The sequence below is a fragment of the Echinops telfairi genome, unplaced genomic scaffold, assembly GCF_000313985.2.
Source record: "Echinops telfairi isolate 266 unplaced genomic scaffold, ASM31398v2 ScPeMD7_1;HRSCAF=3_0, whole genome shotgun sequence".
Classification (NCBI taxonomy): domain Eukaryota; kingdom Metazoa; phylum Chordata; class Mammalia; order Afrosoricida; family Tenrecidae; genus Echinops; species Echinops telfairi.
The window spans coordinates 9,494,320-9,519,995 of record NW_022103896.1 but is presented as its reverse complement, the minus strand read 5'-3'; the positions used below and the strand labels follow the sequence as shown (position 1 = coordinate 9,519,995).

The 25,676-nt window shown below is 46.0% G+C and overlaps 1 protein-coding gene across 3 annotated transcripts in view; it reads right to left on the bottom strand.

Moving 5' to 3' along the window:
- The window catches only part of ADCY8 (adenylate cyclase 8), a 194,333-nt gene that overhangs the window by 134,756 nt on the left and 33,901 nt on the right, over positions 1–25,676 (bottom strand). For all 3 annotated transcript variants that reach the window (XM_004697391.3, XM_045285711.1, XM_045285759.1), the window contains exon 2: positions 13,313–13,462. In XM_004697391.3, coding sequence (XP_004697448.1) covers positions 13,313–13,462 — 150 coding nt within the window. The remainder of the gene's footprint in view (positions 1–13,312; positions 13,463–25,676) is intronic.

The window sequence follows — 25,676 nt, the reverse complement described above, 5'->3', positions numbered from 1 at the left end:
ATTGACATATAACCCTACTCCCACCACTTCAGGGGGATGAACAACAGAAATGTGGGTGAAGGGAGACAGTGGACGGCGTAAGATATAAAAAAAAACAATAATAATTATAATTTATCAAGGGGTCACAAAGGTGGAAGGGTGGGGGAGGAAGGTAAAAAAAAGGAGGTGATACCAAGGGCTCAAGTCGAAAGAAAATATTTTGAAAATGATGATGGCAACAGATGCACAAATGTGCTCAAAACAACTGATGTATGGATTATTATAAGAGCTGTAAGAGCCCTCAATAAAACGATTTATAAAAAAGACAGAAAGAAAGAAAATGTGGACAGACAGGATGTGTCCAGGCTGGTGAGCTTGGTTTATGTCCCCTGGGCAGCGGAGTTCCTTGGGTGGCTGTGGTATGGAGTGTTACATCATCAGAAGCGGGTACTGAGACTCTGACAGGGCTCCACTCTGTGGGGCTCTGAGTGAGTCACATGCTTCACCTCTCAACGGAACCACTGGAGAAACTGGTTCAGAAGGCAGATAGGAATCAAAACTTTGTGAATGCCAGAGATGAAGTCTATGGCTTATCCTAACGACAACACGATACGAATGTCATGTTGTTGGGTAGGATCAAAGGTTAGCATGCTCGGCTGCTACTAGAAAGGGTAGAGGTTTTCAGTCCACCCCAGTGCCCTGGAAGAAAGGCCTGGCGATATCCTTTCTAAACTCAGCCATTGAAAACCCATGGAGCCCAGTTCTACTCTAATGTCCATGAGTCTCCATGAGTTGTAGTCAACTCAGGGCGACTGGCAATGATTTATACCTTGCTGCCCAGAACCAGAGCACTGGGCCCACAGCAGGGAAAGGGCTCTGCCATCCCACGGGGCTGCACGGATGGGATGACAAGCAGGGAGGAGATCAGCCACACTCTGCCCAACAAAAACGTATGTATAACAAGGATGTCATTACCCTTAACGTGTGAGCTCCCTTCTCTGGGCAAACAAGATTGATGGCTGTCTACCACATTCTCTTAATAAGAAGATGGGGAAGTTGAGAAAAGGTAGAGAGAAAGAAGTGGCTTCACTCCCCTGGCGTTTCCAAGAGGTGCGCTGTGTAGCCAGCTGTGGTAGCTACATAATATGGTGTCAATTTGAGGATTAAGAGAAAAGGGTGGAGTCTAGGCTGTCAATCAGGATATAGCCAATGAGGCCTCTGTGTGGGCATGGCCTTCTCCTGAGAATTCTGGGAACTCCTGCCTACTTGGAGCGAGATTCACTCTCTCTCATCTCACTCTCCGCGAGACATCTCTAAGGAGAAGCCACATGGACCTATCCTGATGTAGCCTGTTCCCTGAGCTGGAGGAACCACGTGGAGACCCCTGGCAGCACTGAGATGCTCCACAAGACTTCCCACCCACTGACCTGTGATCTTTCTGCATTTGGCATCATTGCATGTGTTTTGTGAGTTTGAAGAGGGCTTTATGGATTGGTAGCGCACATATGGGCTAATATCGGACTTGCTCTAGACTGGGCTGGGATGTTTTCTCAATATTCAATATTCAATTCTCAATATTCAATTGCTCTTCTATATAAAGCTCTTTCTTATACACACGAGTCTCCCTGGATTTGTTTCTCTAGTCTACCTGGACTAACACAAGCTTCCTACTTCATAGATGCAGAAGAAGAAGAGAAGGGAAAGACGGCTACCTGCACAAGAAGAATTTTAGGGTGAAGGACTCCAAGGGCGTAGAATATTCTTTGGTGGTAGAAGGAAGAATTTAGAGGAATTACTCCAAAAGCTATTAATGCAGACAATTTGGGGAAAATTAATACATATTTTTGTGTTTCCCTTTGACTGTGTGGATCATAACAAACTACCAACTATAGATCACTTTGAGAAGAATAAGGATTTCAGAACAATTCATCGTGCTCATGTGGAACTTGTACATGGATCAAGATGCAGTTGTGTAAACAGAACAGGGTTTAAAATCAGGAAAGGTGCATGTCAGGATTGTATACTTTCACCACACTCATTCAATCTTTATGCTGAGAAACTCATCAGAGAATCAGGATTCTATGAAGAAAAATATAGCTTCAGGACTGGAGGAAGGCTTATCAACTGCAGTATGCAGAGGACACAACCTTGCTTGCTGGCAGTGACAAGGACTCGAAGCACTTACTGATGAAGATCAAAGATGGCAGCCTTCAGTGTGGATTAGGACTCAGTGTACAGAAGACCAACGTCCTTACAACTGGCCCTTACAATAGGTAGCATCCAGATAAGTGGAGAAAAGATTGAAGTTGTCAAGGATTTTGTCTTGCTTGGATCCCCATTCAATGCTCAGTCAAGCAATAGTCAAGAGATCAAAAGACAAGTTGCATTAGGTAAATCTGCTGCACCAGACCTCTTTAGAGTATTGAAAAGCAAGGGTGTTCCTTATTTGAAGGACGAAGGTGCACTTGTCCTACCCATGGTATTCTCAGTTGCCTTGTGTGCGTGTGAAAGTTAGACATTGAATAAGGAAGACCGAAGAAGCATCAATGCATTTCCATCGTGGTGCTGGAGAAGAACACTGAAAGTGCCACGGGTGGCTAACAGGACGAACCAATCTGTCTTTGAAGAAGTAAGCAGAGTGCTCCTCAGAGGCAAGGACTTCGTCTTGCAGACTTTGGACGTATTGTCAGGAGAGACCAGTCCCTGGAGAAGGACATCCTGCTTGGTAAAGCGGAGGAGCAGTGAAAAAGAGGAAGCCCCACCCTCACCCAGCCCCAGCCGGACAGACACAGTGACTGCAGCAATGGGCTCAGCCATGGGGACCATTGCGAGGATGGTGCAGGACTGTGCAGTCTTTCTTTGGGTTGTGCCAGCTCCCAGGGGCCATATTGCTACTGTAGGGCACTTCCTCCCACGACTGGTCTTGAGCGAACACCTAGCCCAAGATTAGCCAGGCTTATCTTATTTTCCAGGTGAGCCTGAGAGTTTTTCTGTTCTGGAATCTTCCCTGCATCAGAAGAGAGTTAAGGTCAGGGAATTGTGTCACGGCCATTTTCCACTGTAGCGCCTGCAGAGCCTTTGCAGGTCAGTGGTCGAATTCTCCTCCTCCATTTGAGAGACATCGTCTCAGGTTCCAGGCAATGCAACTCAGGCACCATCTGTGGGGTGGAGTGCGTGTTGTTATGAGACAGGGGCCCTGGTGGCCCAGTGGTTCCATGTTGGGCTGCTAACTGAAAGGTCGGCAGTTGGAAACCATCAGCCACTCCTCAGGAAAGAGATGGGGCTTTCTACTCCCATAAAGACTTAGTGTCTGGGAAAGTCATGAGGCCAGTTCTGCCCCATCCTATAGGACTGCTGTGGGTCAGCATCGACTTGATGGCAGAGAGGGTTTTTGTTTTTCAATGAGCCTTGGTGGAGTAGTGTGGTACATCTTGGGCTACTAGTGTCAAAGGCAGCCGTTTGAACCATGAACCACTCCACAGGCGAGAGATGAGCCTTTTGGCTCCTGTAAAGACCTGCAAGCTCAGAATTCTACACTGGCTTGTAGGATCACGGCGAGTTGGGGTTGACTTCATGGTGGTGGTTTTGCTTTGAGTTGATGATGCCGACAGGTTTCGCCAGAGCTTCCTGCCTACGATGTCCTAGGAAGAGAGGCCTGGCAACCCACTTCCGAAAAACAGCCAATAGAAATGCTATGGGTCACTGTGATCTGATCACAGGACTGGTATAGGACTTGGGACCAGGGTCTGACTTCAGGGCAGCTCACCACTACACAACCTGAGCAGCAGAGAACCTTTGCAAGGTGCTTTCCAATGACCACCTCCCAATACCGTTTTCTTCTCTTTTTCCCTTAAGTGAGTGGGGAGAGGGTTCTAGTTCATGGATATTGAATGATTCTGACGCACAGAGACCCTAACAGGCAGGGAACAGCTGCCCCTTTGGGATTCTGCAACTCTTTATCAGAGCAGACAGCTTCAGCTTGCTCTTCGGCAGCTATGGCTGTGTTTGGAGCCCTGGTCTATTACCAGGCTCCTTGAGAAGAGGGTCCTATATAAAACTCATGGCAGCTGGGACCTGTGTAAGGTGGGAGCCTGTCAGAAAAGGAAAATTCAAATGTTTTCCATTAAAAGGGTTTTTTTTAAGAAAAATGGTAAAAGTGTCCACTTCTCAAAGGCAGAAAATGTGTGAGCCCCAGAAAAACAAGTCAGTCCTGCCAAATTCCAGTGCTCCCAGGTTTTGCTTGAAACAGATATAACCTAGAACAGTACGTTTGCATGGAAATATCTAGAACATAGAGGTAGGCCAGTGAAGAGGGAAGAGGGAGCCACTAGCCACATGTGGATATTTGTATTGAAATGGAAACTTATTGAAGGAAAAAAATACGGAGAATGTGATTTTATGTGCTACTCGACTGCTCTGTGGTCATGGATATAAAATGTTCCCATCACCACAGGGCACCCTATTGGACAGGGCTGTGACAGAGCATCGTATACTAGGGGAGGAGGGTGCGACGTCTGACATTTTACTCGTTAGTCTGGAAACGCCGACTATGAAGGAAATGATGTGCAGCAGTAGAGATGCTTGCGGGGGTAAGACGATCAGGAAGCTCTCTCTCGGTGAAGCTCCTGTTTAGATTGTAAAATTTGGCTTAGACAACAACCTACATAGGCTGAAGTCACGTATGTAAAGAAATTACAGAAGGTACAACGTTGAACTAGTGCATGGAAGAAGTTCATGAATGTGAGTGGCTGTCGGGGAGAGATCAGATTCTTAGTTTTGCATGACAAAACCCCCAGAAGTCGGTAGAGGAAAACATTTCCCCAAATGATTTCTCCTCAAATATGACTGTGCATGAGAAGATTAGCAAAACCTGATTAAGCAGCGCCCATTCTGTGTGGCTTTGCTTCCCTGTTTGGGTTTCTCTTTTCTGGATCCAGAACCCAAATGAAATGTGCATCTGATTTCAGAAGAGTTCATAGTATAGAAGCAACAATAAGAAAAGGCGTAACAGATTGTAGGGAGGGAGTCACACCATAAAGAAAGGCACAAATGACAAACTCAAAGCACGCACAGCTGGGGAGAGCAGAGAGAGGCTTCGGAGAGGAGGTGACAACTGAACCGAGTTTTGAAAGGTGATTGAGGAGAGCAGGGCAATGCCTGCATGTGAGAAGGGAAGAGATGTGTGTAGGAAACTGGGAATGTTCCAGTAGGAGCTAGAGAATGGTGAATCTGAAACATGTCCATAACAGATCATGCTGGGCTTGGAAGTTGGTACATGGGCTATGCTGAGTATCAAACCAACAAACCTAACTCACTGCCATCCAATTGATGCTGCTTCACAGCCACCGAACAGGATAGTGGAGTCGAAGCGATGGAAAATGGCTTAAGGGAGTTCGGGAATCTCATGAGACGACCCATCTCCTTGGAGAAGAAAGAGCCAATATAAATACATTCTGAGGTCTGCCATTTCCAAGTCAACCTTGACGCTGCTTTGAATGAATGAATGAATAAATGAATGAACCAATGAAGGAACACAAAGACTGCCTTCTTACTCAACAGCACCCATAGCTTTAATAGCAACTGCCCGTATGCTGCAGGGCACCAAGATCCACCAGACTCATCAACACAGAGCTCGTTACAGGAGCTACCTTTCTCACCCACGCCACGGTCCAAAACACGAGCTTACACCAATATTGTCTAACAAAGTTATTTCAGTTAAGCGGAATTGCTTTAATACAGCTAAAACATCTGCTGCATTTAAAAATAATCTTCCTGCTGCTGCAACATATGGCATCATCAGAAATTTATTCCAGAGTCCCAGAGCTTCTGAGACACCTCGAAATGCCATGATTACCATAAGGAGGTTTAGGCCCTGCTCAAAGCGAGGGGGAGGGGACATCCAACCAACCCATTAATTCTTTTTAATATTTAAAATAAATACTTGCTACTCTGATCATCTGGGAGGCGAAGCGGGACCAAAGAAACCATAACAATTAGAGTCTAACTCCCCGTGAGAGATGTTCCAAGACGTGGCATCTGGACGGAATGTTCCCCTGGCAGGTCTGGATCCGATGTGGGTTCAGCTTGTTCCGGCCTCTCCTGAGTCGGACACGCGTGAACGCTCCAGCTTTTTAATGGGAGTCATGATGGGCAAAGTTCTCTTTCCTTTCACACAACAGAACTGTTACAACACAATCCTCATGTCAGTAGAATGAAGCCAGTAGAATGAGCTAACGTTTAAATTCAATGTAACGCCGTTAGATCAACATTAATCAGAAGAGTCGATAGGCCAGGCACTGTGCTAGATAAATACCAGGGCATCCAAGATGACTTAGAGTAGATGCTTTCAGTTTTTAGTAGTGGCAGAGAGAGAAATGCAAACCAGTAAATGCCATGAAAGATGACAGGTGCTATAATGGCATGCGAGTGACACAAAGGAGGAATCTCAGCTCAACCTGGGGAGGTAAGAGAAAACCTGGTGGGAGAGGAGATGGTGGAGGCTGGTTTTCCAGGAGCACAGACACATCGTGAGGGAGGTGGGCTTTCCAGGCAGGAGAACAATCCACCTGGCATAGGGCTAGGGCATTTAAGGAGCTGGAAGTCATTTGGTGCTGTGTAAGGAGTGAGGTGGTGGGAGAAAAACCTGGGAGGGGTGGGCAGGGCAGGATATAGAGGGTGGAAGATCTTGGACTTTAATCATGGAGGGCTAAAGTCACTGGGGAGTTTTATGCAGAGAAGAATGGTATTACGGTCAACGCCATCACCACACCCTCTGTAATAAGCCTGGGGCACTGACTCTGCCATGAGCCCAGCACCGTGCCTCCTTAATGTTCACCACAAGCCTGGGAGAAAGGTTATCATGCTTGCCTTACATGTATGAAATCAAGGTCCCTAGGAGGGGCAGTTGGCCTCAGGTAGGAAGTCAGGGTTCTGCTACCTGGATCTTCCTGACACACAATGTCTTGCTCTCTCTCACTCTCTTTTACTGCTTCTGAACCAGACCAAGCTTTGGGGACAGAGACCAGATTGGAGGGAGAGAACGTGAAGGCCAAGCGACTAGAGTCTCATCACTTTGTCTGCCCTGAGCCAGTTTCAACTGGGGATATGATTGTTAAAATAAGTAAACAAACAAGCCCCAAAGACCTGTCTCCTGGAAAGAGAGGACCGATACACGTTCTTCTACCTTCTCGTTGAAGCTAGCCATCTAAACGAAGCATCTCATCCTTTGGACCCATTCAGCAGTTTCTTCCTGACACTGTGTCAACTACGACGTGACGGAAGTGAGGTGTTGAAGAGTTGAGAGTCATCTTTAGCTTTAAGTCAATGAGAAACCGTAGTTAGACGATACACTGAACAAAGGATTTTTAACATTTCCTAGTCTTTCATTATGAAGAAGAACCCAGCGTCAAGATCGGTGGAAGACTAAGTAACAACCTGGATGAGCAGAGGACGCAACCTGGCTTGCTGAAGGCTAAGAGGACTTGAAGCAGTTACGGAGGGAGATCAAAGACTACAGCCTTCAGAATGGATGCCGCCTAACACAGAGAAAACAAACCTTCTTACACATGGACTAGTAAGCAACATCATGACAAACGGAGAAAAAGTGGGAAGTTGCCAAGGATTGCATAATGTGACAGAGCTTTCCCACATATTTTTCTCACGTTGGAATGCACAGCACTTTGAAAATTGTCTGCTGCAGAGTTAATATTAAGTACATATTTTCGTTAAATGTAGAGATAATCGATTGGAGAAAATACATAAATTTGCAGGGGGCATCAGAAAGGATTTACTGCTCAGTGTCCTTTGATGGATCAGAGGCGTCTCATCATCATAATCTTTACTTTGCCTTTTCTTCCATCTAGTCCAATAATTAGATCTTCATCATTCTCCGGGTGCAAACCAGAACAGAGATCAAGTCTGATCTGTCTCTCTAGCTCCAGGACAAACACCTGCATAGATGGGTTGAGGGACGGATCATAGGAGTGGTCTTAACGGCCTCAGCACACGACCTCCCCTTTCTTGGGGAGGTTTTTGACGTGTTCTTTATTCTCTGTTGGATACCATCTCTTCTACCCTATGCGAAATCCTATTCATGATTCGAGTATCAAGTGCGGCATCATTTCATCATCTATGGGTCTCTCGGTTTGGTCCAGACACTGGTGTCACAGGTATCTTTGGAGTTTCCTGCCACCTTCCCTCTTTTATAAACTCTGTCATCCTGATAGTTCCAATGGACATCAGTGCTCCCAGCACATAGTAGGCCCTCCATCAATTAATCAATGAATACTTGAGTACGTTGATCATTTCATTTTTTTTTCTATATACAACCATGAACGAAAGACCCAAAATTTAACCAGTGGAATATGACCTCTTTGGTTCTGTATTTGTCAAGCGCAAAAAAGAAGCTACTCATCTGTCTCCTTGGGGATATGATCTAAGGACAAAGTATCCCCCTTCAACTCTGGCCCCGAGAGTATCTCTTTCACACAGTGTAGAACGTCTCACAGCTAGGTCACTATAATTAGCTCTGACAAGAGGGAAGGAGGGATAACTTCCTGAATGACACACAATACGTTAAAAGATAGGGCGCTTGTGGTGCGTCCCACCCACGGTCGCACACTTGAAGAGAACGCCATTGAGTTCTGTCCACGAAAATCATCTCAAGTTGGCTTTTCAGTCCAGGCCCGTCCATCCATCATGGCCTCTCCGACGAGCTCTCCCGGGGCTCCGCTGGCTGCTTCATAGAAATCATTATGCACACTAATGCTAATAGCCACTCTTCACTGAACCTCGGGTCATTTCACACACTTACTTCTAGCCATTGAGGAGACTGTGGGGATGGCATTATCTCCCGGGCTACCGCTGAAGATGCTAACACTCAGAGAGGTCAAACCACTTGCTCAAAACTCACAAGGCTGGTAAATAACTAAGCAAAGATTTCAAATTACAGGCAGTCTCCTTCAAACACCTTCCCTGCGGGACTTCTCTGCTGGACTGCACCAGGAAGTATTCTGGGATACTGGGAAACCTGAAGCAAAGATTCAATGTCAATGGAAAGTAACTTTAGCTCTGACTGATACAGGGGGTGACTGTGGCAGACACGCTCTCGGGGGAAAGTTGGGTGTTCGACATGCCAACAATACTTTATTGTAACTGTGAACTTCAGGCCAGTCTTCAAAAGTCTACATCTTCTTCTACTTCAGCTCCAGACCCAAGAATCCTTCATCCAAGAACAGGATGGTCTTCCCTTAATGGAAACAACAAGGCTGTTTTTGAGGTTCGGTTTGCTTGGTACAGATCATCCCGCTTGAGGCAAGCACACTGCTAGAGAGGAAGATACTGGCCCACCCAGATATGAGGAATCTGACGCTGAGCAGGGACTTAAGTGACGCAAAGAGGAAGCGAGAGACCCGTGGCATGAACTCGTGTTTTTAAGGGACATTTTAGTTACAGCCCATTCTTACCTCTGTATAGTAATTACTTTCTTCCATTCTTTCACCAACTTAAAGAACAAGCAAACATAAAGGACTAGAAAAGGTGAGGGAAGAGCTCTCTGCCACATAAGATCACAGGTTTGCACGGAAGCCAAGAATCCACGGTGAGCCATGGAAAAGCAGCAGAGTCTCACGGTCCCAGGCAGGGAATCATTCTCAGTGTTTCCAATGTTTCACAAACATGAACTAAGAGACCAAGCAGCCCAGACACCTCACCCCCAACTGCAGCTCTAGGGGAGATGGAGCATCCAGACCAGCTGGAGAGATATATTATTAATATGGTAGCATTCTCTGAACTGGCACAGAGCCCACGGAAAGAGTGACGTGCCCGTCTGGCAATGGCTCTGGTTTGCAGAGCAACATCATACTCAGTCCTGGAGAAGCTCACGTCGACGCTACACAGCACTTTCTCTCTTAAAGTGATTTTGTCTAAATCAGTCCACAGAGATATCCAGGGAAAAGTCCAGCATAAAATATTAGAGGTTCATTCCAAAACAAACAATTATATCGATGTGAAAGGGGGGTGGTGTTTGGAGTGGAGATTCAAAGCCCATCTGTAGACAAGTGGGCATCCCCCCACAGAAGGGTTACAAGGAAGGAAGGATTCAACCTGAGTGCAGTATAGCACCGACAAAACACACATCATTCCTCTAGCTCCTGAATGCTTCCTCCCCTTCATTACCATGACCTAGTTCTACCTTACAAATCTGGCTAGACCGGCGTACACACATTGGCACAGATCAGAACTTTGGACACATGGCATTCAGGACAGATACAACCCTCAGGAACAGTAGTGGAAGTAGTGATATCATGAAGGTGGAGGGGGGGTGGAGTTGGGGTAGAGGAGGGGGAGGAGGGGGAACCCATTACAAGGTTGAATATATAGCCCACTCTCCAGGGGGACAAACAACAGAAAGGTGGGTGACAATGGACAGTGTAAGACATGAAATAACAACAATAATACATAATTAATCAAGGATTCATGAGGATGGAAGGGTGGGAAAAAAAGAGGAGCTGATACCAAAGGCAAGTAGAAAGAAAATGTTTTGGAAATGTTGATGGCACCATAGTACAAATGTGCTTAATACAATTGAATGATGGATTGTTATAAGATTTGTAAGAGCCCCCCCCCCAAATGATTCTATATATTAGAGGTTCCATAGTTCTCGGATTCCTAATCCAGTGAGTCCTGGATAAGACCTAGAAATCTGGCAATAATATATGATTGTGGACTTGAGTCTTGTCAAGTTGTACCTTACCTGTCCTCCTCATCCATTATCACACAAACCTGGCTCTATGCACTGTAGTCATCCTGATTTTTCTGAGGATTTGATCAGATGAAGGCGAACAGAGCATGAGTCTTTTGCAGTATATATATATATATATAATATTATATTATATATTATATATTAATACATATAATATATATATTAATAGAATAAATATATTCTATTTATTCAAGATGGTGAGTCTCTTAAGGTGTAGTGTGGATAGAACTCACCACGAAGCGCCATATCTTTTAAAGTATCATGTGTGTCATTAAGGAAGTCATTCCCATTGATCTCTTACCAGAGCTAATTATACTGACATAACTGTTAGACGTTCTGCACTGTGTGAAGGACATACACTCAGGCCCGTGTGAAGGTGGATACTTTTTCCTTAGATTATTACCCCTATGTATAAATAGATATATAGAGATAGGTCTGCTGTGAAAGACTCAGTTATGTATATATCCATTAGATATGCCCACATACGTAATTTCCTCAGTCATCATCACAGAAAGGTTAACAGAGCACGCGGGTTCCACCTGGAGCACAGGAGCATGATGAAAACCAAAGCGTTTCGTCTGAAGAACTTACGGTTCACAAACCAGAGCCTCCTCTAACCTGAGACCAGAAGAAATCGATGGTGCCGACTACCACTAGATGACTCAGGCTGACCAGGAGCAGAGTACAAAGTTCTGCTTAGAAAGCATAAAAAGGTAGAACAACCACAAAAATCGTTTTCTTTTTTTTTTAATTTAATAAAGGTTTGAAAGGGACTGAAGGCATCCCTGATATTAGTGCCCTAAGATAGTGTTCTAACTTGAAACGCAGCCGTTTGCAGAGACCGCCTCTCAGCCAAACAATACTGGGGATCCGCTGGGGGGCAGTGAGTTGGTTAGCTAAAACCTGCAGGAGAAAAATGATGCTGTCTGTTTCAGGGACGATGTATACTCTCACAAACCTAACGGGGGAATTCAACTCTGTCCCATGAGTTGGCGCGGACTTGATTGCAGTGGCCTTTAAATAATAAACAGTAACACCTGTGAGCCCTAGTGGTGGCGAGGTTACTCCTTGGGCTGTTAATTGCATGTTCAAGACCACAGCTGCTCCTTGGGAGAAAGATGAGGCAGTCTACTCCCAGAAAGCGCTAAAACCTCAGAAACCCACAGGGTAGTTCTACCCTATCCGATAGGGTTGCTATGAGTCAACATCGACTCTATGTTAGGAAGTTTGGTTTTGGAGTTTAACATCTGTGAAGGTTGATCCACTACGGGGGTCCAAAGGGCAGCATGTGCCCAAGCCCGGAGATGAGAAGCCATGAAGGAGCGGGGAGTAGATGAACATCACGGAGCCCAGGAAGATAACGGAGAGAGTGTTGACCTGTTGTGGGACTTGCAACCACTGAACCATGTGTGTATGAATGGCTGATGGAAAGACTAATTTGCTAATCACCTAAGGCCCAAAATATATATTTTTAATTTTAAAAAGTATGTGTATATTCAAAAAAAAGGAGGGGGAATAATCAGTCCTAGTATGGTCAAATTCCCCCTAACCCCAAACCCATGGCCACCAAGTTCATAGGGACCCTAGAGACCTGCCCCTGTGGGTTTCCGAAACTTTACATCGTTACCAGAGGAGGCAGCCTCATCTTTCTCTCCAGGAGCAATTGGTGGATTCAAACTGCTGACCTTACAGTGCATGTAATCCCTGACACCACCTCGGCTCTTTTTCCGCTCTGCCACCAGTACAGCACTAGTGGGGCAGCACTCATAACCCACTGAGCACAACGTGTCCCAAGCCCATATTCTCTTAGGTGACTGGATGTTGATTCTGAAGTCACTTTGAAAAACACTGTCCTTAGATTCCTCCTTGAAGACTGCTTTCAGGGCCACTGGTAGGTACAAACCATGATTATATGAATAGCTTTATTTGGGTCAAATCTTCATTCTTTGACAGCTAATTCTATTTTCAGGAAACACGTTGTTGGAAAGCTATGTCAGAATGCCCAAGCAACCATTTGATCTTGACTTTTTCCAACTAAAGTTCATCACTGCCCCCACCCCACTCACCTGCTTTTCCCACTGCACCACCCCCCTTTCTGGGAATGCCTCCATGTGTCATGGACCTGGCTGTGTACAATCATTTCTTCTAAAGGGCAAGATGAGGATTTGGGAATAGACATGGGTAAGACTGTTCTATGAGATAACTACAGTCTGAATTGCCGTGGGATGTGATGTTTTTATTTGCAATCATTGCGGCCCATCTCAAAGAAGAGACTGGTGATAATTTGGGGGAACCTTAGCGTGGTTCACGACACAGATGTCAGCAGTCCAAGATGTGGGGAAAGCAGTTTCGAGGACTAGAATGGTTCCATTTCTCACGGGGAACAAGTACCTGAGTGTGGAGAATCAGGTCAGGTCTAATGTAACTACTCTAAATGAAGTACTGAATCTCATAACACAGATTTTGAGAGAACACATTGTACCTCTGGTATCTTTGGGGAGGCAAAGGACCTCATGGCATTCAGAGACTGGCTATGAGATGGTTGGATCACACTGCCCCTCCACTCAGTACCTGTCTCTGGTTCTCCGTCTCCAGGCGCAGCCTGGCCTCCACACACCTCCGTGTCTCCAGGAAGGCTTGGCGCTGGGCCCGGTCTGACAGGTAGCTGATGAAGATTCCAGCAGTATTCATGCACATGAACAGCACTGCCTGGGCCAGAACCTGAAACAGAAGCACACACACAGCCCGGTCAGGCGGTGTAGACAAGAGCAAGGTGGGGGGCAGAGAGAAACAAAACAAAACAAAAAACCCTGAAGATTCCATCCTTCTTACAGAGTAACCCAAACGTCGAGTGGCAGTTTCATAAAACTATCCCTTGATTTGAGTTTGAGGGCAATGGCGCCACCTCAGAGCGACCTCCTTGACCACTTTAGGTAAAGCCTCTCCCCTCCCCAACTTTGGGCCAGGGTCTGCACTTGAACTCCTGAGCTAAGAAAGGGATGACGGTCAACTTCCTCGCTCTTCCCTCATTCCCCCTGGGAGAGATGCTAAAGGACGCTCTTTGGGTTAAAGAGGTGCAATGCCAGATGGAAACCTAGCGTTTCTGATGGAACGGAGAACATGAGAAATGCTAAATGCCGGCTTCGATAGGAAGAAGACAACGTATTCCTCTTCTTGTCTTTGAAACACACGTGACACGTCAAATGGCAAAATGACAACATCATCTGCTAGGTTTTATAGTGCCAAGGAAATTTATGATAACTGTAATAAAAAGGATCCTGGGAAGTCACAGTCAAGCAGCCAACAGATTACAGTTATGTTTTCAGTAACAGAAGGCAAATTGAATGGAATAGGGAAAAAAAAAAATTTGAGGTCATATAAAGCAAAACTCCTCAGAACGGGGCCAAGAGACAGCATCATGGGAAATGGCGGAAAGACTGAATTCGCTGAGGATTTCAATTATTTGCATCATCACTCAATGCCCATGGAAAGAGCAGACAGAAATGAGAGAATGGACTGCATGGGGTAAATCTGCTGCACGAGTCCTTTATCACGGGTCCAAAGCTAAGGATGTCACCTTGAAGTAATAAGGCACTCTTGACCCAGGCCATGGCACTTTCGGTCGCACCAAATGTGTGCAAAAGTTGGACAATGAATAAGGAAGACCAAAGTATTGCTGCCTTTGAATGGTGGTGCTGGCCAAGGATATTGAATCTACTATGGACTGCCGGAAGAATGAAGCAATCTGTCTTAGAAGAAGTACAGCCAGAATGCTCCTTAGATGGGAGGGTGGAGGGACTTCATCTGACGTACGTTGGGCACATTATCAGGAAAGACTCGCCCCTAGAGAAGGGCATGATGCTTAGTAAAACAGAGGGTCAACCAGAAAGAGGAAGACCCTTGATGTGGTGGATTGACACAGTGGCTGCAACAATGGGTCCCCAAACAGGAACGACCGTGAGGGTGATGCAGAAGCAAGCTATGTTTCATTCTGTGATACACCAGAGTTGCTGTGAGGTATAATAGACCCAACTCAATTGCACTGAACAACAAAACAGCTCAAAGGAAAGTGTAACAATGTATTAGACTAGTTTTTATCATTTCAACCTGTTTACATTTTACGTAATGTGATATAATATTAATTCAAAGTCGACTAAGAACAGTTATATTGTAATCTCAAAAACAACCCTTAAGAATGCAGACAAAACCTCCCAGTAAGATGACAGATACACCTGCAGAGGATTGTATATACCCACAGCAGTCCTGGTCATGTGGTCAAAGAATAGGTACCACCCACATATCCATGAACTGGTGATTGGATGAGAAACGTGGTGAATCCACACCAGGGAACAGTAGGAGGCAGCTTCAAACGGTTCATGGGAAAATAGAATAGAAAGATGATGGAATTTTTTTCATGAACTTTTGGAAGCATCTTCATAGTTAGCAATCAGAAGGGAAACAAAACTACTGATTACTTGCTTCCACATGGATAGCGTCCAGAAAAATGCTAAGAAAAGGAAGTCGGACAGAAAAGAACAGGACTCACATAGAAAGAAAATATTCTGAAAATGCTGATGGCAACACATGTACAAAAGTGCTTGGCACAAGGGATGGATGGATGGATTGTGATAAGAGTTGTACGAGCCCCTATTAAATGATTTATTTCAAAAATGTCTAGAAGAGGATTGGAAAGGTCAGTGGTTCGAACCCAACAGCAGCTCCTCAGAAGAAAGCGGAGGTTCCCTGCTCCTGTAAAGATTTACAGCCTTGGGAACCCACAAGGGCAGTTCTACTTGATGGCCATGAAGTTGTTGATTTTTCTTTTTTTTGCAAGGTGGTGTGGTGCGAGGTGGGTTAGAAGTAGGACCAAGGATCAACTGGAACAAGTCCAGGCTCTTTAGGAGCAATGGAAGTGTTTCTAAAAGTTGGATTATGGTGATAGTAACTCGACATTTGACGTTTCCTGAATGTGGTAGTCCTTTGATTTATGGATTTAGCAAAAGGATAACATAGCAAACCTAAAGAAGGACATGTTAACAATAAAAGGAGCAGAAATTAATGAACATAAAATGAATTTCAATATACAACATGATCCATAAAATCAAGTCTCTTCTCTGAAAACACTAATCAAAAGAAACACATAGAAGATTTTTTTAAAAAGGAACAAATAAGCAAATATTCATGAAAATGAGAGATAATTGAAGAAACAGAAGATGTTGATAGATAATAAAATAAATGATGCTGTTTAATGCAAATGAAAATCTTAAAATTTATGTATTTCTAAAACATATTTTTACTGAAATGAATCCAAGAAGAGAGAAGAAGGGAACTTAGCTAAGTGAAAATCGTCATTAAACATTTTTGCACCAGGAAATCAATGGGCCCAAATGGCTTCAGCTCAGCATTCCTCAGACAACTCCGGAAGAAATCATTTGCATTTTTCATATTCTTTTTAAGAGAAGAGAAAAAAAACACTTTGCACCTCAGTTTACAAGGGCAGCATCACCCCAATACCCCAAACAATTTAGTTCACGTAATAAAGATAAGCAAAGGGCAAATCTCACTGATGATAGAAGGAACAGTCCCCAAGCGGAATATGATTAGCAGGTCAAATTCATCAATGAGTAGAAAACGATAATACAACTTGACTGTATCGTATTGACCCCAAATGTGACTTTCGCATTATGAAACCAACTCACAGTGTTGGTACAGACAAAGGAGTAGACAACACGGGCCTGGCCAGAAGAAGGATGCTCATTAGCAGCTCAGTTGAGTTCCTCTCCAAGCCTCTGGTCTCCTTATGTAGAGGGACAGCCCTTCAAGAAGGAGAGGGTGGAGGGTGAGTGAAATCCAGGAAGACCCCGCAGGAGACAGGACCGCAGTGGCTGCAAGAATGGGCTCAAACATGGGAGAGATGGTGCGGCTGACGCAGCCCCAGGCAGCAGTGCGTTCTGCCGTACATTGTCGTTCACTGCGGGTGGAAACACACTGCGGCACCTGACAATAACCATGTAACTCACCTTTTCTGCTTTGAGGGAAAGAAAGAATGGAAGGGGCGAAATTATAGAGGTATCATCCCATTTATGAAGAAAAAGCATCGAGAAAACTAATATTAAACTGAAGATCCTCTAATTAAAAAAAAGATTCTAGCAAACTGAGATTAGAATTGAACTTTCTTCATCAGGACGCAGGTGAGCTTCCTGTAGGACAAGAAACAGTACCCTGGAAGCAAGCAGTGCTCTAGGACCACGGTGAACTGGTGAAAACAGCCTCACGATCAGAATGCCAGTCCTCACCAGAACACATTCCATGTCATCATGCCACCAGGGCGCCTGCCATCACTGGTTAGAGGAGAGGGAAAGTATTGGTAGGTGTGTGTCCCACAGCAAACTAACAAACTCCCTGCCATCGAGTCGAGGCCTGCTCAGAGTGACCCTCGAGGCCAGGGGAGAACTGGCCCCATGACTTTGCAAGACTGCAACTCTTTACGGGAGTAGAGTCACATCATTCTCCCTGATGAGCCACTAGTGGTTTCAAACTGCTGACCTTGCAGTTTTCAGCCCAACTTGAAACCACTAGCCAACAGGGCTCCCTCTATAGCCCTCAACCCAACACCATGCGCAAAATAAATGCCAGTGGACCAAACAGATCATGTAGAAAATGAGACCATATTGCTCAAATTTGCTAAGCAGCAAACCATGAGTAAAGTCTCCAATTTAAGCTATTTTTGCCTGTGTGTGTTCCTTTGTACATAAAGCAGCTTAGTTGGGACTCACTCAGCAGCACCGGCACCAGCTTTGTGCTGGAGAAGCCCTGCTGGCAGAGTGGGTAAGCATTCAGCTGCTGAGAGGTTGGTGGCTCAAACCCACTAGTTGCTTCCATGGAGAAGCCATCTATTTCTGTGAGGATGACAGGGGACCATGCAGGGCAGTTCTATTCAGCTGTACAGGATCTCTGCCACTTGGAATTGATTCCAGGCAAGGAGCATCCTTTGGATTAATGAACACAAGCACGTGCATTGTTGATAGGAAGATAATTTACTGGAAAATGCCAACAAAGCAAATTGGCAACAGGTTACAAATTTCCCCTCATTTCTTTTGACCCACTGAAGTGAATTGTAGCAATCTAGCTTAAGGAAATAATTAGATGCAGGATCAGAAATGTCTTGGCGGGATGCTCCTTGCAACTTATCCAAGGAGGAAAGAGCAGGGGCCGACTGAGTCATTCCACCGGTACAGGGCACAGCTGAATGAATTGTGCTGTGTTCATACCAGGGAAGTCAGGTATGTAAAGACGGTAGCGATTCTGGAAGTAACGTGAGTAAAAACGTAATATTTAAAACGGCATTTTCACATAAATCCAATGCGGCCCTAATGTTTGCACAGAAGGGAGCTGGTTGTTGTTTAATTGTGTTGAGTCAGCTCTGCCTGGTGGACACACACACACACACACACACACACACACAAACACACCCCATACAGCAGAGGAAAATGCCTAGTTCTGGGCCAGCTCCACCATCGTTGCTCTGCCGGAGCCTGGGATTGCAATCCGAGTCTGCTCAGTGCCCCCACTGTGAGGTGTGCTTCTCTCTGCACTCCATCAGTCAAAATTCTGTGGAGCTCCGAAGGTTTTCATTGGCCAATATGCAGAAGGAGGTCACCAGACCTTTCTGCATCATCTGCCTTATCTGAAAGCTCTGCTAAAAGCTGTCCAGGAGCGGCGACCCTGATGGCATGTGAAGGCCAAGGACATGCTCTCTTTATAACAGCCACATTGAAACGGTGCCATTCTGCTCCTGTGGGTTCCCAAGTCCCGTGGGAGTAGAAAACGGGATCTTTTTGTTCTGGTGATTTCAAACTGCTGACTTTGTGGCGAGCAGCCTGGTGCTTGACCCACTAGGCCACCAGAGCTCAGAAACGCACAGGGGCAGTCCTGCCCTGACCCATAGGGTCTCTATGAGTTGCAATTGACTCGATGGCAGTGTTTTTTTTTTAATCTTTTAATTCAAATAGAAGATCATAAAAATGGTGTGTGCTGCCTATTCGATTCCATCTCATAGAACTCTCCCCCCACCCAGGCCAGAGTGGAAGTGCCCCATAGGACTGTGGAGACTGCTGTGTACCGACAGAGAGGACCAGGCGCTCCCTCCTGCAGTCACTGGTGGGGGTCCACTGTCAACCTTTCGCCTGTCCAGTGTACCACCAGGGTTCCTTCATGACATTGGCACACACTTACATTTACATGTATGTGTGCATATGTGTGTGCAGGTAGAGTGCCACGGAGAAGTAGGCTTCTCAGAACAGCTCACTTATGAAGTTCTAAGAAGTCAATGCAAGAGGGAATGGGTCAAGGTCCAGTGGAAGGGCAGGCGAGCCTGACACTTGAGCTTCTTTCTTCCTTAAGGCATCTGTAGATTCCAAAGGAGGCAGTGGAGAATCTGAGAGACAGAGCGGAGTGGCCGCAAATTCAAAGGGCCGGCAGAGGGAAGGCTCCGGGGTCCAGAAACGGACCACACATATGTGCTCACTTGACGACCTGAAGCAGAACAGAACCAGGCACGACCCACCCTTCCCGTTCTTGTTAAGGTGGCTGTTAGGTGGCACTGAATCGGTTCCAACACACAGCCACTCTGTGCACCACGGACAAAAACGCTGCCCGGTCCCGCGCCATCCCCACGATGTTTCCGGTGCCTGAGCCCATGGTTGCAGGCACAGTGTCCACCCATCTCATCGAGGTTCTTCCTCGTTTTCGCTGCCCCTCCACTGTACCGAGCATAATGTCCTTCTCCGTGGACTGGCCTCGCCTGACAACATGGCCCAAGGATGTAAGACGAAGTCTGACCATTCTGGCCTCTAAGGAGTCCTCTGGCCATACTTCTCCCAAGACAGATGGGTTTGTCTTTTTAGCAATTCATGGTCCTTTCAATATTCTCCTCCGGCACCACAATTCACATGCATGGATTCTTTTTTGGTCTTCCTTATTCAATGTTCAACTGCCCCTTATACAGGTGTAAATTGCCTTTGAGAAGTCTTCCAAATCCTTCACTCCTTAATTAATTTATTCATTCAAAATTATCTGTAGAGCACATTCTATGTAGCAGGTTCAGTTTGATTCACCAGCAGTAGCCCCTTTAAAGTTTGAATCTAGTTTCTATCAATGTAGTTGAGAGAGGTGGGCAATAAACAAATAAACTGAGGAATCTTTAGTACATGGTGGTGCTGGTATTAGTGCTGGGTGCACGTGTGAAACAACAGCTATAAAGAAAAATATAGCTGCAGAAGGAGGCTTAAGGTGATGGGGTTGACGGCGCTCATTTATAGGGAGTTTAAAGAAGGTTTCTCTAGCAAGAAGACATTTGAGCAAAGATCTGAAAGAAGTGAGTGAGTGAATCATGAGGATATTTGGGAAGTCTGTTCCAGGTGGAGGGGAAATGGAAGCAGGAGAAGCAAGGGTCCCATGCATCCCAGAAAGACTGACCTGGACAGAGAGAGGCAACGCTGGTCAAGTCTCAAAAGTAGCGAAGCACGAGATCAAGGAGGGTCTTGTGGTCATGGCAAGCACACTGGCTTTTCTCTGGGGGCGATGGGAAGACCCTGGTGAGTTCCCAGCAGGTGAACCAGCCCCACCGTCGACTTTCTTTTTAATCATTTTATTAGGGGCTCATACAACTCCCATCACATTCCATACATACATCAATTGTGTAAAGCGCATTTGTACATTCATTGCCCTCATCATTCTCAAAACATTTCCTCTCCACTTAAGCCCCCGGCATTAGGTCCTCATTTTTCCCCTCCCGCCCCTCTCCCCCCTCCCCCATGAGCCCTTGATAATTTATAAATTGTTATTTTGTCATATCTTGCCCTGTCCAACATCTCCCTTCACCCACTTCTCGGTTGTCCATCCCCCAGGGAGGAGGTCACATACAGTTCCTTGTAATTGATTCCCTCCTTCCAACCCATTCTCCCTCTACCCTCCCAGTATGGCCACTTACTCCACTGGTCCTGTAGGGATCATCTGCCCTGGTTTCCCTGTATTTCCAGTTCTTATCTGTACCAGTGTACATCCTCTGGTCTAGCCAGACTTGCAAGGTAGAATTCGTGTCATGATAGTGGGAGTGGGAAGGAAACATTTAGGGACTAGAGGAAAGTTGTATTTTTCATCGTTGCTACATCGTACCCTGACTGGCTCATCTCCTCCCTGAGACCCCTCTGCAAGGGCATCTCCAGTGGCCTACTAATGGGCTTTGGGTCTCCACTCCGCACTCCCCCCATCATTCACTATGGTAAGATTTTTTTGTTCTGATGATGCCTTATACCTGATCCCTTCGACACTTCGTGATTGCATAGGCTGGTGTGCTTCTTCCATGTGGGCTTTGTTGCTTCTGAGTTTGATGGCCGCTTGATTACCTTCAAGCCTTTAAGACCCCAGATGCTATACCTTTTGATAGCCGGGCACCATCTTTAAGGGTCCTGTTGGCCATTGCAGAGAGAATGCAGGCCAGTAGGGTGAGGAGAGGGGCAGGGAGATAAGTTAGAGAGCTTTTGAGAACATCCAGTTGTTGAGAGATTTTGCTCTGGCTGAGGGTGGTTATTGCATAGCTGGTGAGATATAATAACCAGTCCTGGAATATATTTCAAAGGAAGAGACAACAGAAGCCACTGATGGGTTGTTTGTGGACTTCGAGGCAAGGAGAAGGAAGACTCGAGTTGATCACTCTGGCTGCACAAGAGAATCACCCGTGAGGCTTCCAAATGTGGGGCCACTCCGATGACGTGAACACCCACGGGAGGTGACCCACTTGGGGCTCTGTTTCTAAAACAAGTGCCCAAAGTGGGTTCACGGGCTGCACCAGGGCTCTCTGCTGCATGGGAATGACCCAGCACTGAGCACCGTCATACTGGGGCTTGATCAGTGAGCTCAGAATTCTGTAAGGGAGATGGCCGCACCGCACCCATTGGCTCCCCATCTCATATTCTGTGGGGAGAGAGGGGGGAAAAAAGTTGCTGATACCAAGGGCTCTAGTAGAAAAAAAACTGTTTGGGAAAGCTTATGGCGACATATGTACAAATATGCTTGATACAATTCATGTATGGATTGTTAAAACAGCTGCAAGAGCCCCCAATAAAATGATTTATTAAAATGAAAAATATATACAAAAATAAATGTTCTTTAAGCCTGATGTGACACCACAACGTGAGTGCATTCCATTTCCCTGCCTCATCGGTCCAGTTTTCTAGTCCCTCAGACAAGGATGCTGCCACTCTGCGTTGGGAAGCCCTCCACAAATTCACCCCGAGGAAGAAGGCATCCATCTCACTTTCCCCCGCCTTCTGTTCTGACCCCGCCAGGTGAAGGCTTGATCCTTCGAGTCCTTCCTCTTTGGGAGCAGAGCCCCAGGGGGGGCACTACAGTTTGATGCCTGGGAGTTCAGAAGCGGAAAGACTCCGAGTCAACTCCGTCACTGGATACAGGATTCATGTGTCATCTTAGCAGAGACATCCTCCCACTGCCTCTTCCCACTGCCTTCCTGGCCAAGTTACCAAGGAGTCTGACGAACCTTCCAGGGTGGGTGGGGGTCCCTTCCACTCAGTAGCTGAGAGCCTGCATATGCATCAGTCACACGGTGGATGGAGAATAACGCCTAAGCTGCTTGACCAATGGAAAGACACGCCTCCACAGACTGCTGGGTCTCCCAGAAGCACGCAGCCAAGTGCTATTGGGTGGGGTAGCCCATTCCTGGGAAACTGACTGCTGGTTCTGGCCCTGGAGTTCCTTGTATTTTAAAAGCTGCGGAAGGGCCTAAGGAAAGGAGTTGTTGCCATGATCCAACAATGAGATGGTGCCTAGCAGACAATAGATGTTCAGTAACTGTTGGATGTATTGAAACTGGAGGTCTGTTCTTTTTTCCTCCTTCCCCAAAGTCGGGGCCTAAGGTTATAATGTTCCGACTTCCTTTCCGAATAAATGCTACATTTTGGACTCTGCCCTTCCAGATTAAGAGACATCTTAGAGAACCATGATGCCTTGCAAACTCTTCTGATTTCCTAGCAGTTTACAGCAAAAATGTATGTCCCTTCTTTAGTGCGAGGGGGGAGTGTGGGGGGAAGGTGGTGGTTGATAAGCCATCTCTGGAGTCAGCTGGAGTTTCCATGCATCCCTACCCCGTACAGGGTAATGCCCAGGTCATGCTCCTAGCAAGGGGAGCAGATAGTACGCCGTGCCACATTAAGCTGAGCAGCCTAGCCCAGTGGCTAAGAACGTGGGCTCCTCGACAGGCCAGTTCTGTATGCGGATTCGATCTCGTTACCTACCTTTTCTGGGCCTCATGTGCCTCACCTGGAAAATAATACCCACTTGCTGTAAAGTGCCTGAATATAATTAGCAAAGGGTATGACATCATTGCTGGTGCTGTGTTGACTGTGGTTATTGGGACGACCAGGACTGTGGTGTCTGTTGTCTCTTGTCTTTCACGAGTGACCCCCCCCCCTGAGGGGTAGGAGCAGGTGAGTGATACAGCCAGGTGTGAGTCTTAGAAAAGTCACTAGTGATGTCCACTGAAGAGCTCCCACCCTGTTTACACAGGGAAGGGACTCCAGCAGGGAGGACAGAGCGGCTGGGGGGATCACTGGGGACGGACGGCAGCAGAGCCAACTTGAGGGGCAAGCAGGACTCACCAGTATCCTCTGCCAAGGTCATGGCTCACTCACAGCTGCCAGTCCTGTGCCCACGCTTCCTGCCCATCCTTTATAAATATATACACTGGACTTAGGGGGGAAACTATAAATAGTATGTACTGAAGTATCACACAAATAACAGAGTTAAGTAAAATCATAGATGGAGTAATACAATAACAAATTTCACTGAGAATCGAAGAAAAAGATAGCGCCCGAGTTACGCTGAACCCTGCTGGTGTACAATGAAAAGGACAACTTAATGATTTAAAAAACCACATACATTAAAAAAACAAACAAACGGAGCTCAAAGAATAATATCCGGAGAAATTATCATGTGACTGGGAGAAAGAGTAGCCTTTTGACAGGTGGCCAAATGGGAGAGTTTGAAAAAAGAAAGAAGGAAAGACAGAAAGACAGGTTTAAATGAATATGAGACCAAGGCTATGGGGATTTTAAAATAATTAAGGGAGTAAGAAGGAAGTCAAAAGGTTGAAGGAGAAACATAGTAAGGACATCGTAAGGCAATTAAGTGATTACACCCTTTAAGAGACTGGTTTACAAAAACAGCCAAGAGTTTTTACTTTTTTAATAAGGGAACCCTGCGTAACAGGTGACAGCAATAGTTTTAAAGAGGTGCTTGTCCAGGTGGCCCAATGGTTAAGTGCTCAGCTGCCAACCTGAGGTCACTGGAGGCTGGACTCCCCAGCTGTTCTGCAGGACAAAGGTGTGGCCGTGTGCTTCTACCGTGAGGCCCAGTTTAGGAAACGCCACGAGGCAGCTGCAGTCTGCCTGCAGGGTCGCTAGGACTAGGAATGGATGGGGAGTCCCCGGCACGCTGGTGCTGAGCTGTTTGCAACATTCACATATGTAATGGGTTGAATCAATGCAGGAACCCCCGCATGATGCCAACAGCTAACTCGCTCGGCTGCCAATCCAGAGCGAAGGTTCAGGTCTACTCACAGGTACCTCGGAAGAAAGCCCTGGTGATGAAGTACTTAAGAAAAATCATCACATAGCTTACGAAGAAACAGTTCTACTCTGACACACAAAGGGTTGCATTTGACCCCATAGCAATGAAATTTTAAAAACTTATTCCACCATGTGTTAGTCCGGGTAGACTAGAGAACAAATTCATGGACACTCCTATGTGTGTAAGAGAGAGCTTTATATCAAAGAGCAATTGTACATTAAGAAAACATCCCAGCTCAGTCTAGATCAAGTCCATAAGTCTGATATTAGCCCATAGTCTGTTCCTACTCTATAAATTCTTCTTCAGACTCACGCAGCACATGCAATGACACTGAATGCAGGATCCCTGGCCAGTGAGTGGAAAGTCTTGTGGATCCAGTGAGAGTAGAGGCATCTCAGTGCTGGCATGGGTCTCCACATGGCTCCTTCAGCTCCAGGGCTTGAGTGTAGCATCATGTGTCTTGTCTGCAGGAATGTCTTGCAGGGAGTGAGCTTGTGTCCCACTTCCAGTGAGCTATTTATCTCCTTAGTGCCTCCAAATGAGGTCATCAAGCTGCGACCTGATTGACAGGCTAAACTCTACCCCTTCACTGTTGTCTCAAATTGACAACAGATTATGTAACTACTACACACCATCTTCAGAGAGAGGGCAGAACAAGAGGTCATAATTGTTCCCAGGAGAGTCTTCCCCCTGAGATACCTCCACCACTTAATTCCTCCCACAAATCTCTTGGCAAAGAAACTGTAGAAGAATGTTAAGACACTGTGGTAGTCACATAACCTCGCATCAACTTGAGGACACTAAGAGTGAAGGGGTGGAGTCTAGCCTGTCAATCAGGTCACAGCCTGACAATGCCTCCTTGTGGGCATGACCTTCTCATGAGGATTCAGGGAACTTCCTCTCTTTCTCACTGTAGGTGGGCCACACTCTCTCTCTGCTTCACCTTCCTGTGGTGGAGACACTCAGAGAGCTGGAGGAGCCATGTGGAAACCGGCACTAACACTAAGATGCTTCCACCCCCACTGGATCCACAAGACTTTTCACCCACCGGCCTGTGATCTTCCTACATTCGGAATCATTGTGAGTGACTAAATGAGTCTGAAGAGGAATTTATGGATTAGTATCGGACATATGGACTAATATATTGGCTGTATGGACTTGATCTTGACTGGGCTGTGATGTTTTCTTGATACAGTGAACCCTCGTTTATCGCGATTAATCGGTTCTAGACCCTACCGTGATAAATGAAATTCCGTGAAGTAGGATTCCTTATTTGTAAATCAAATATTTT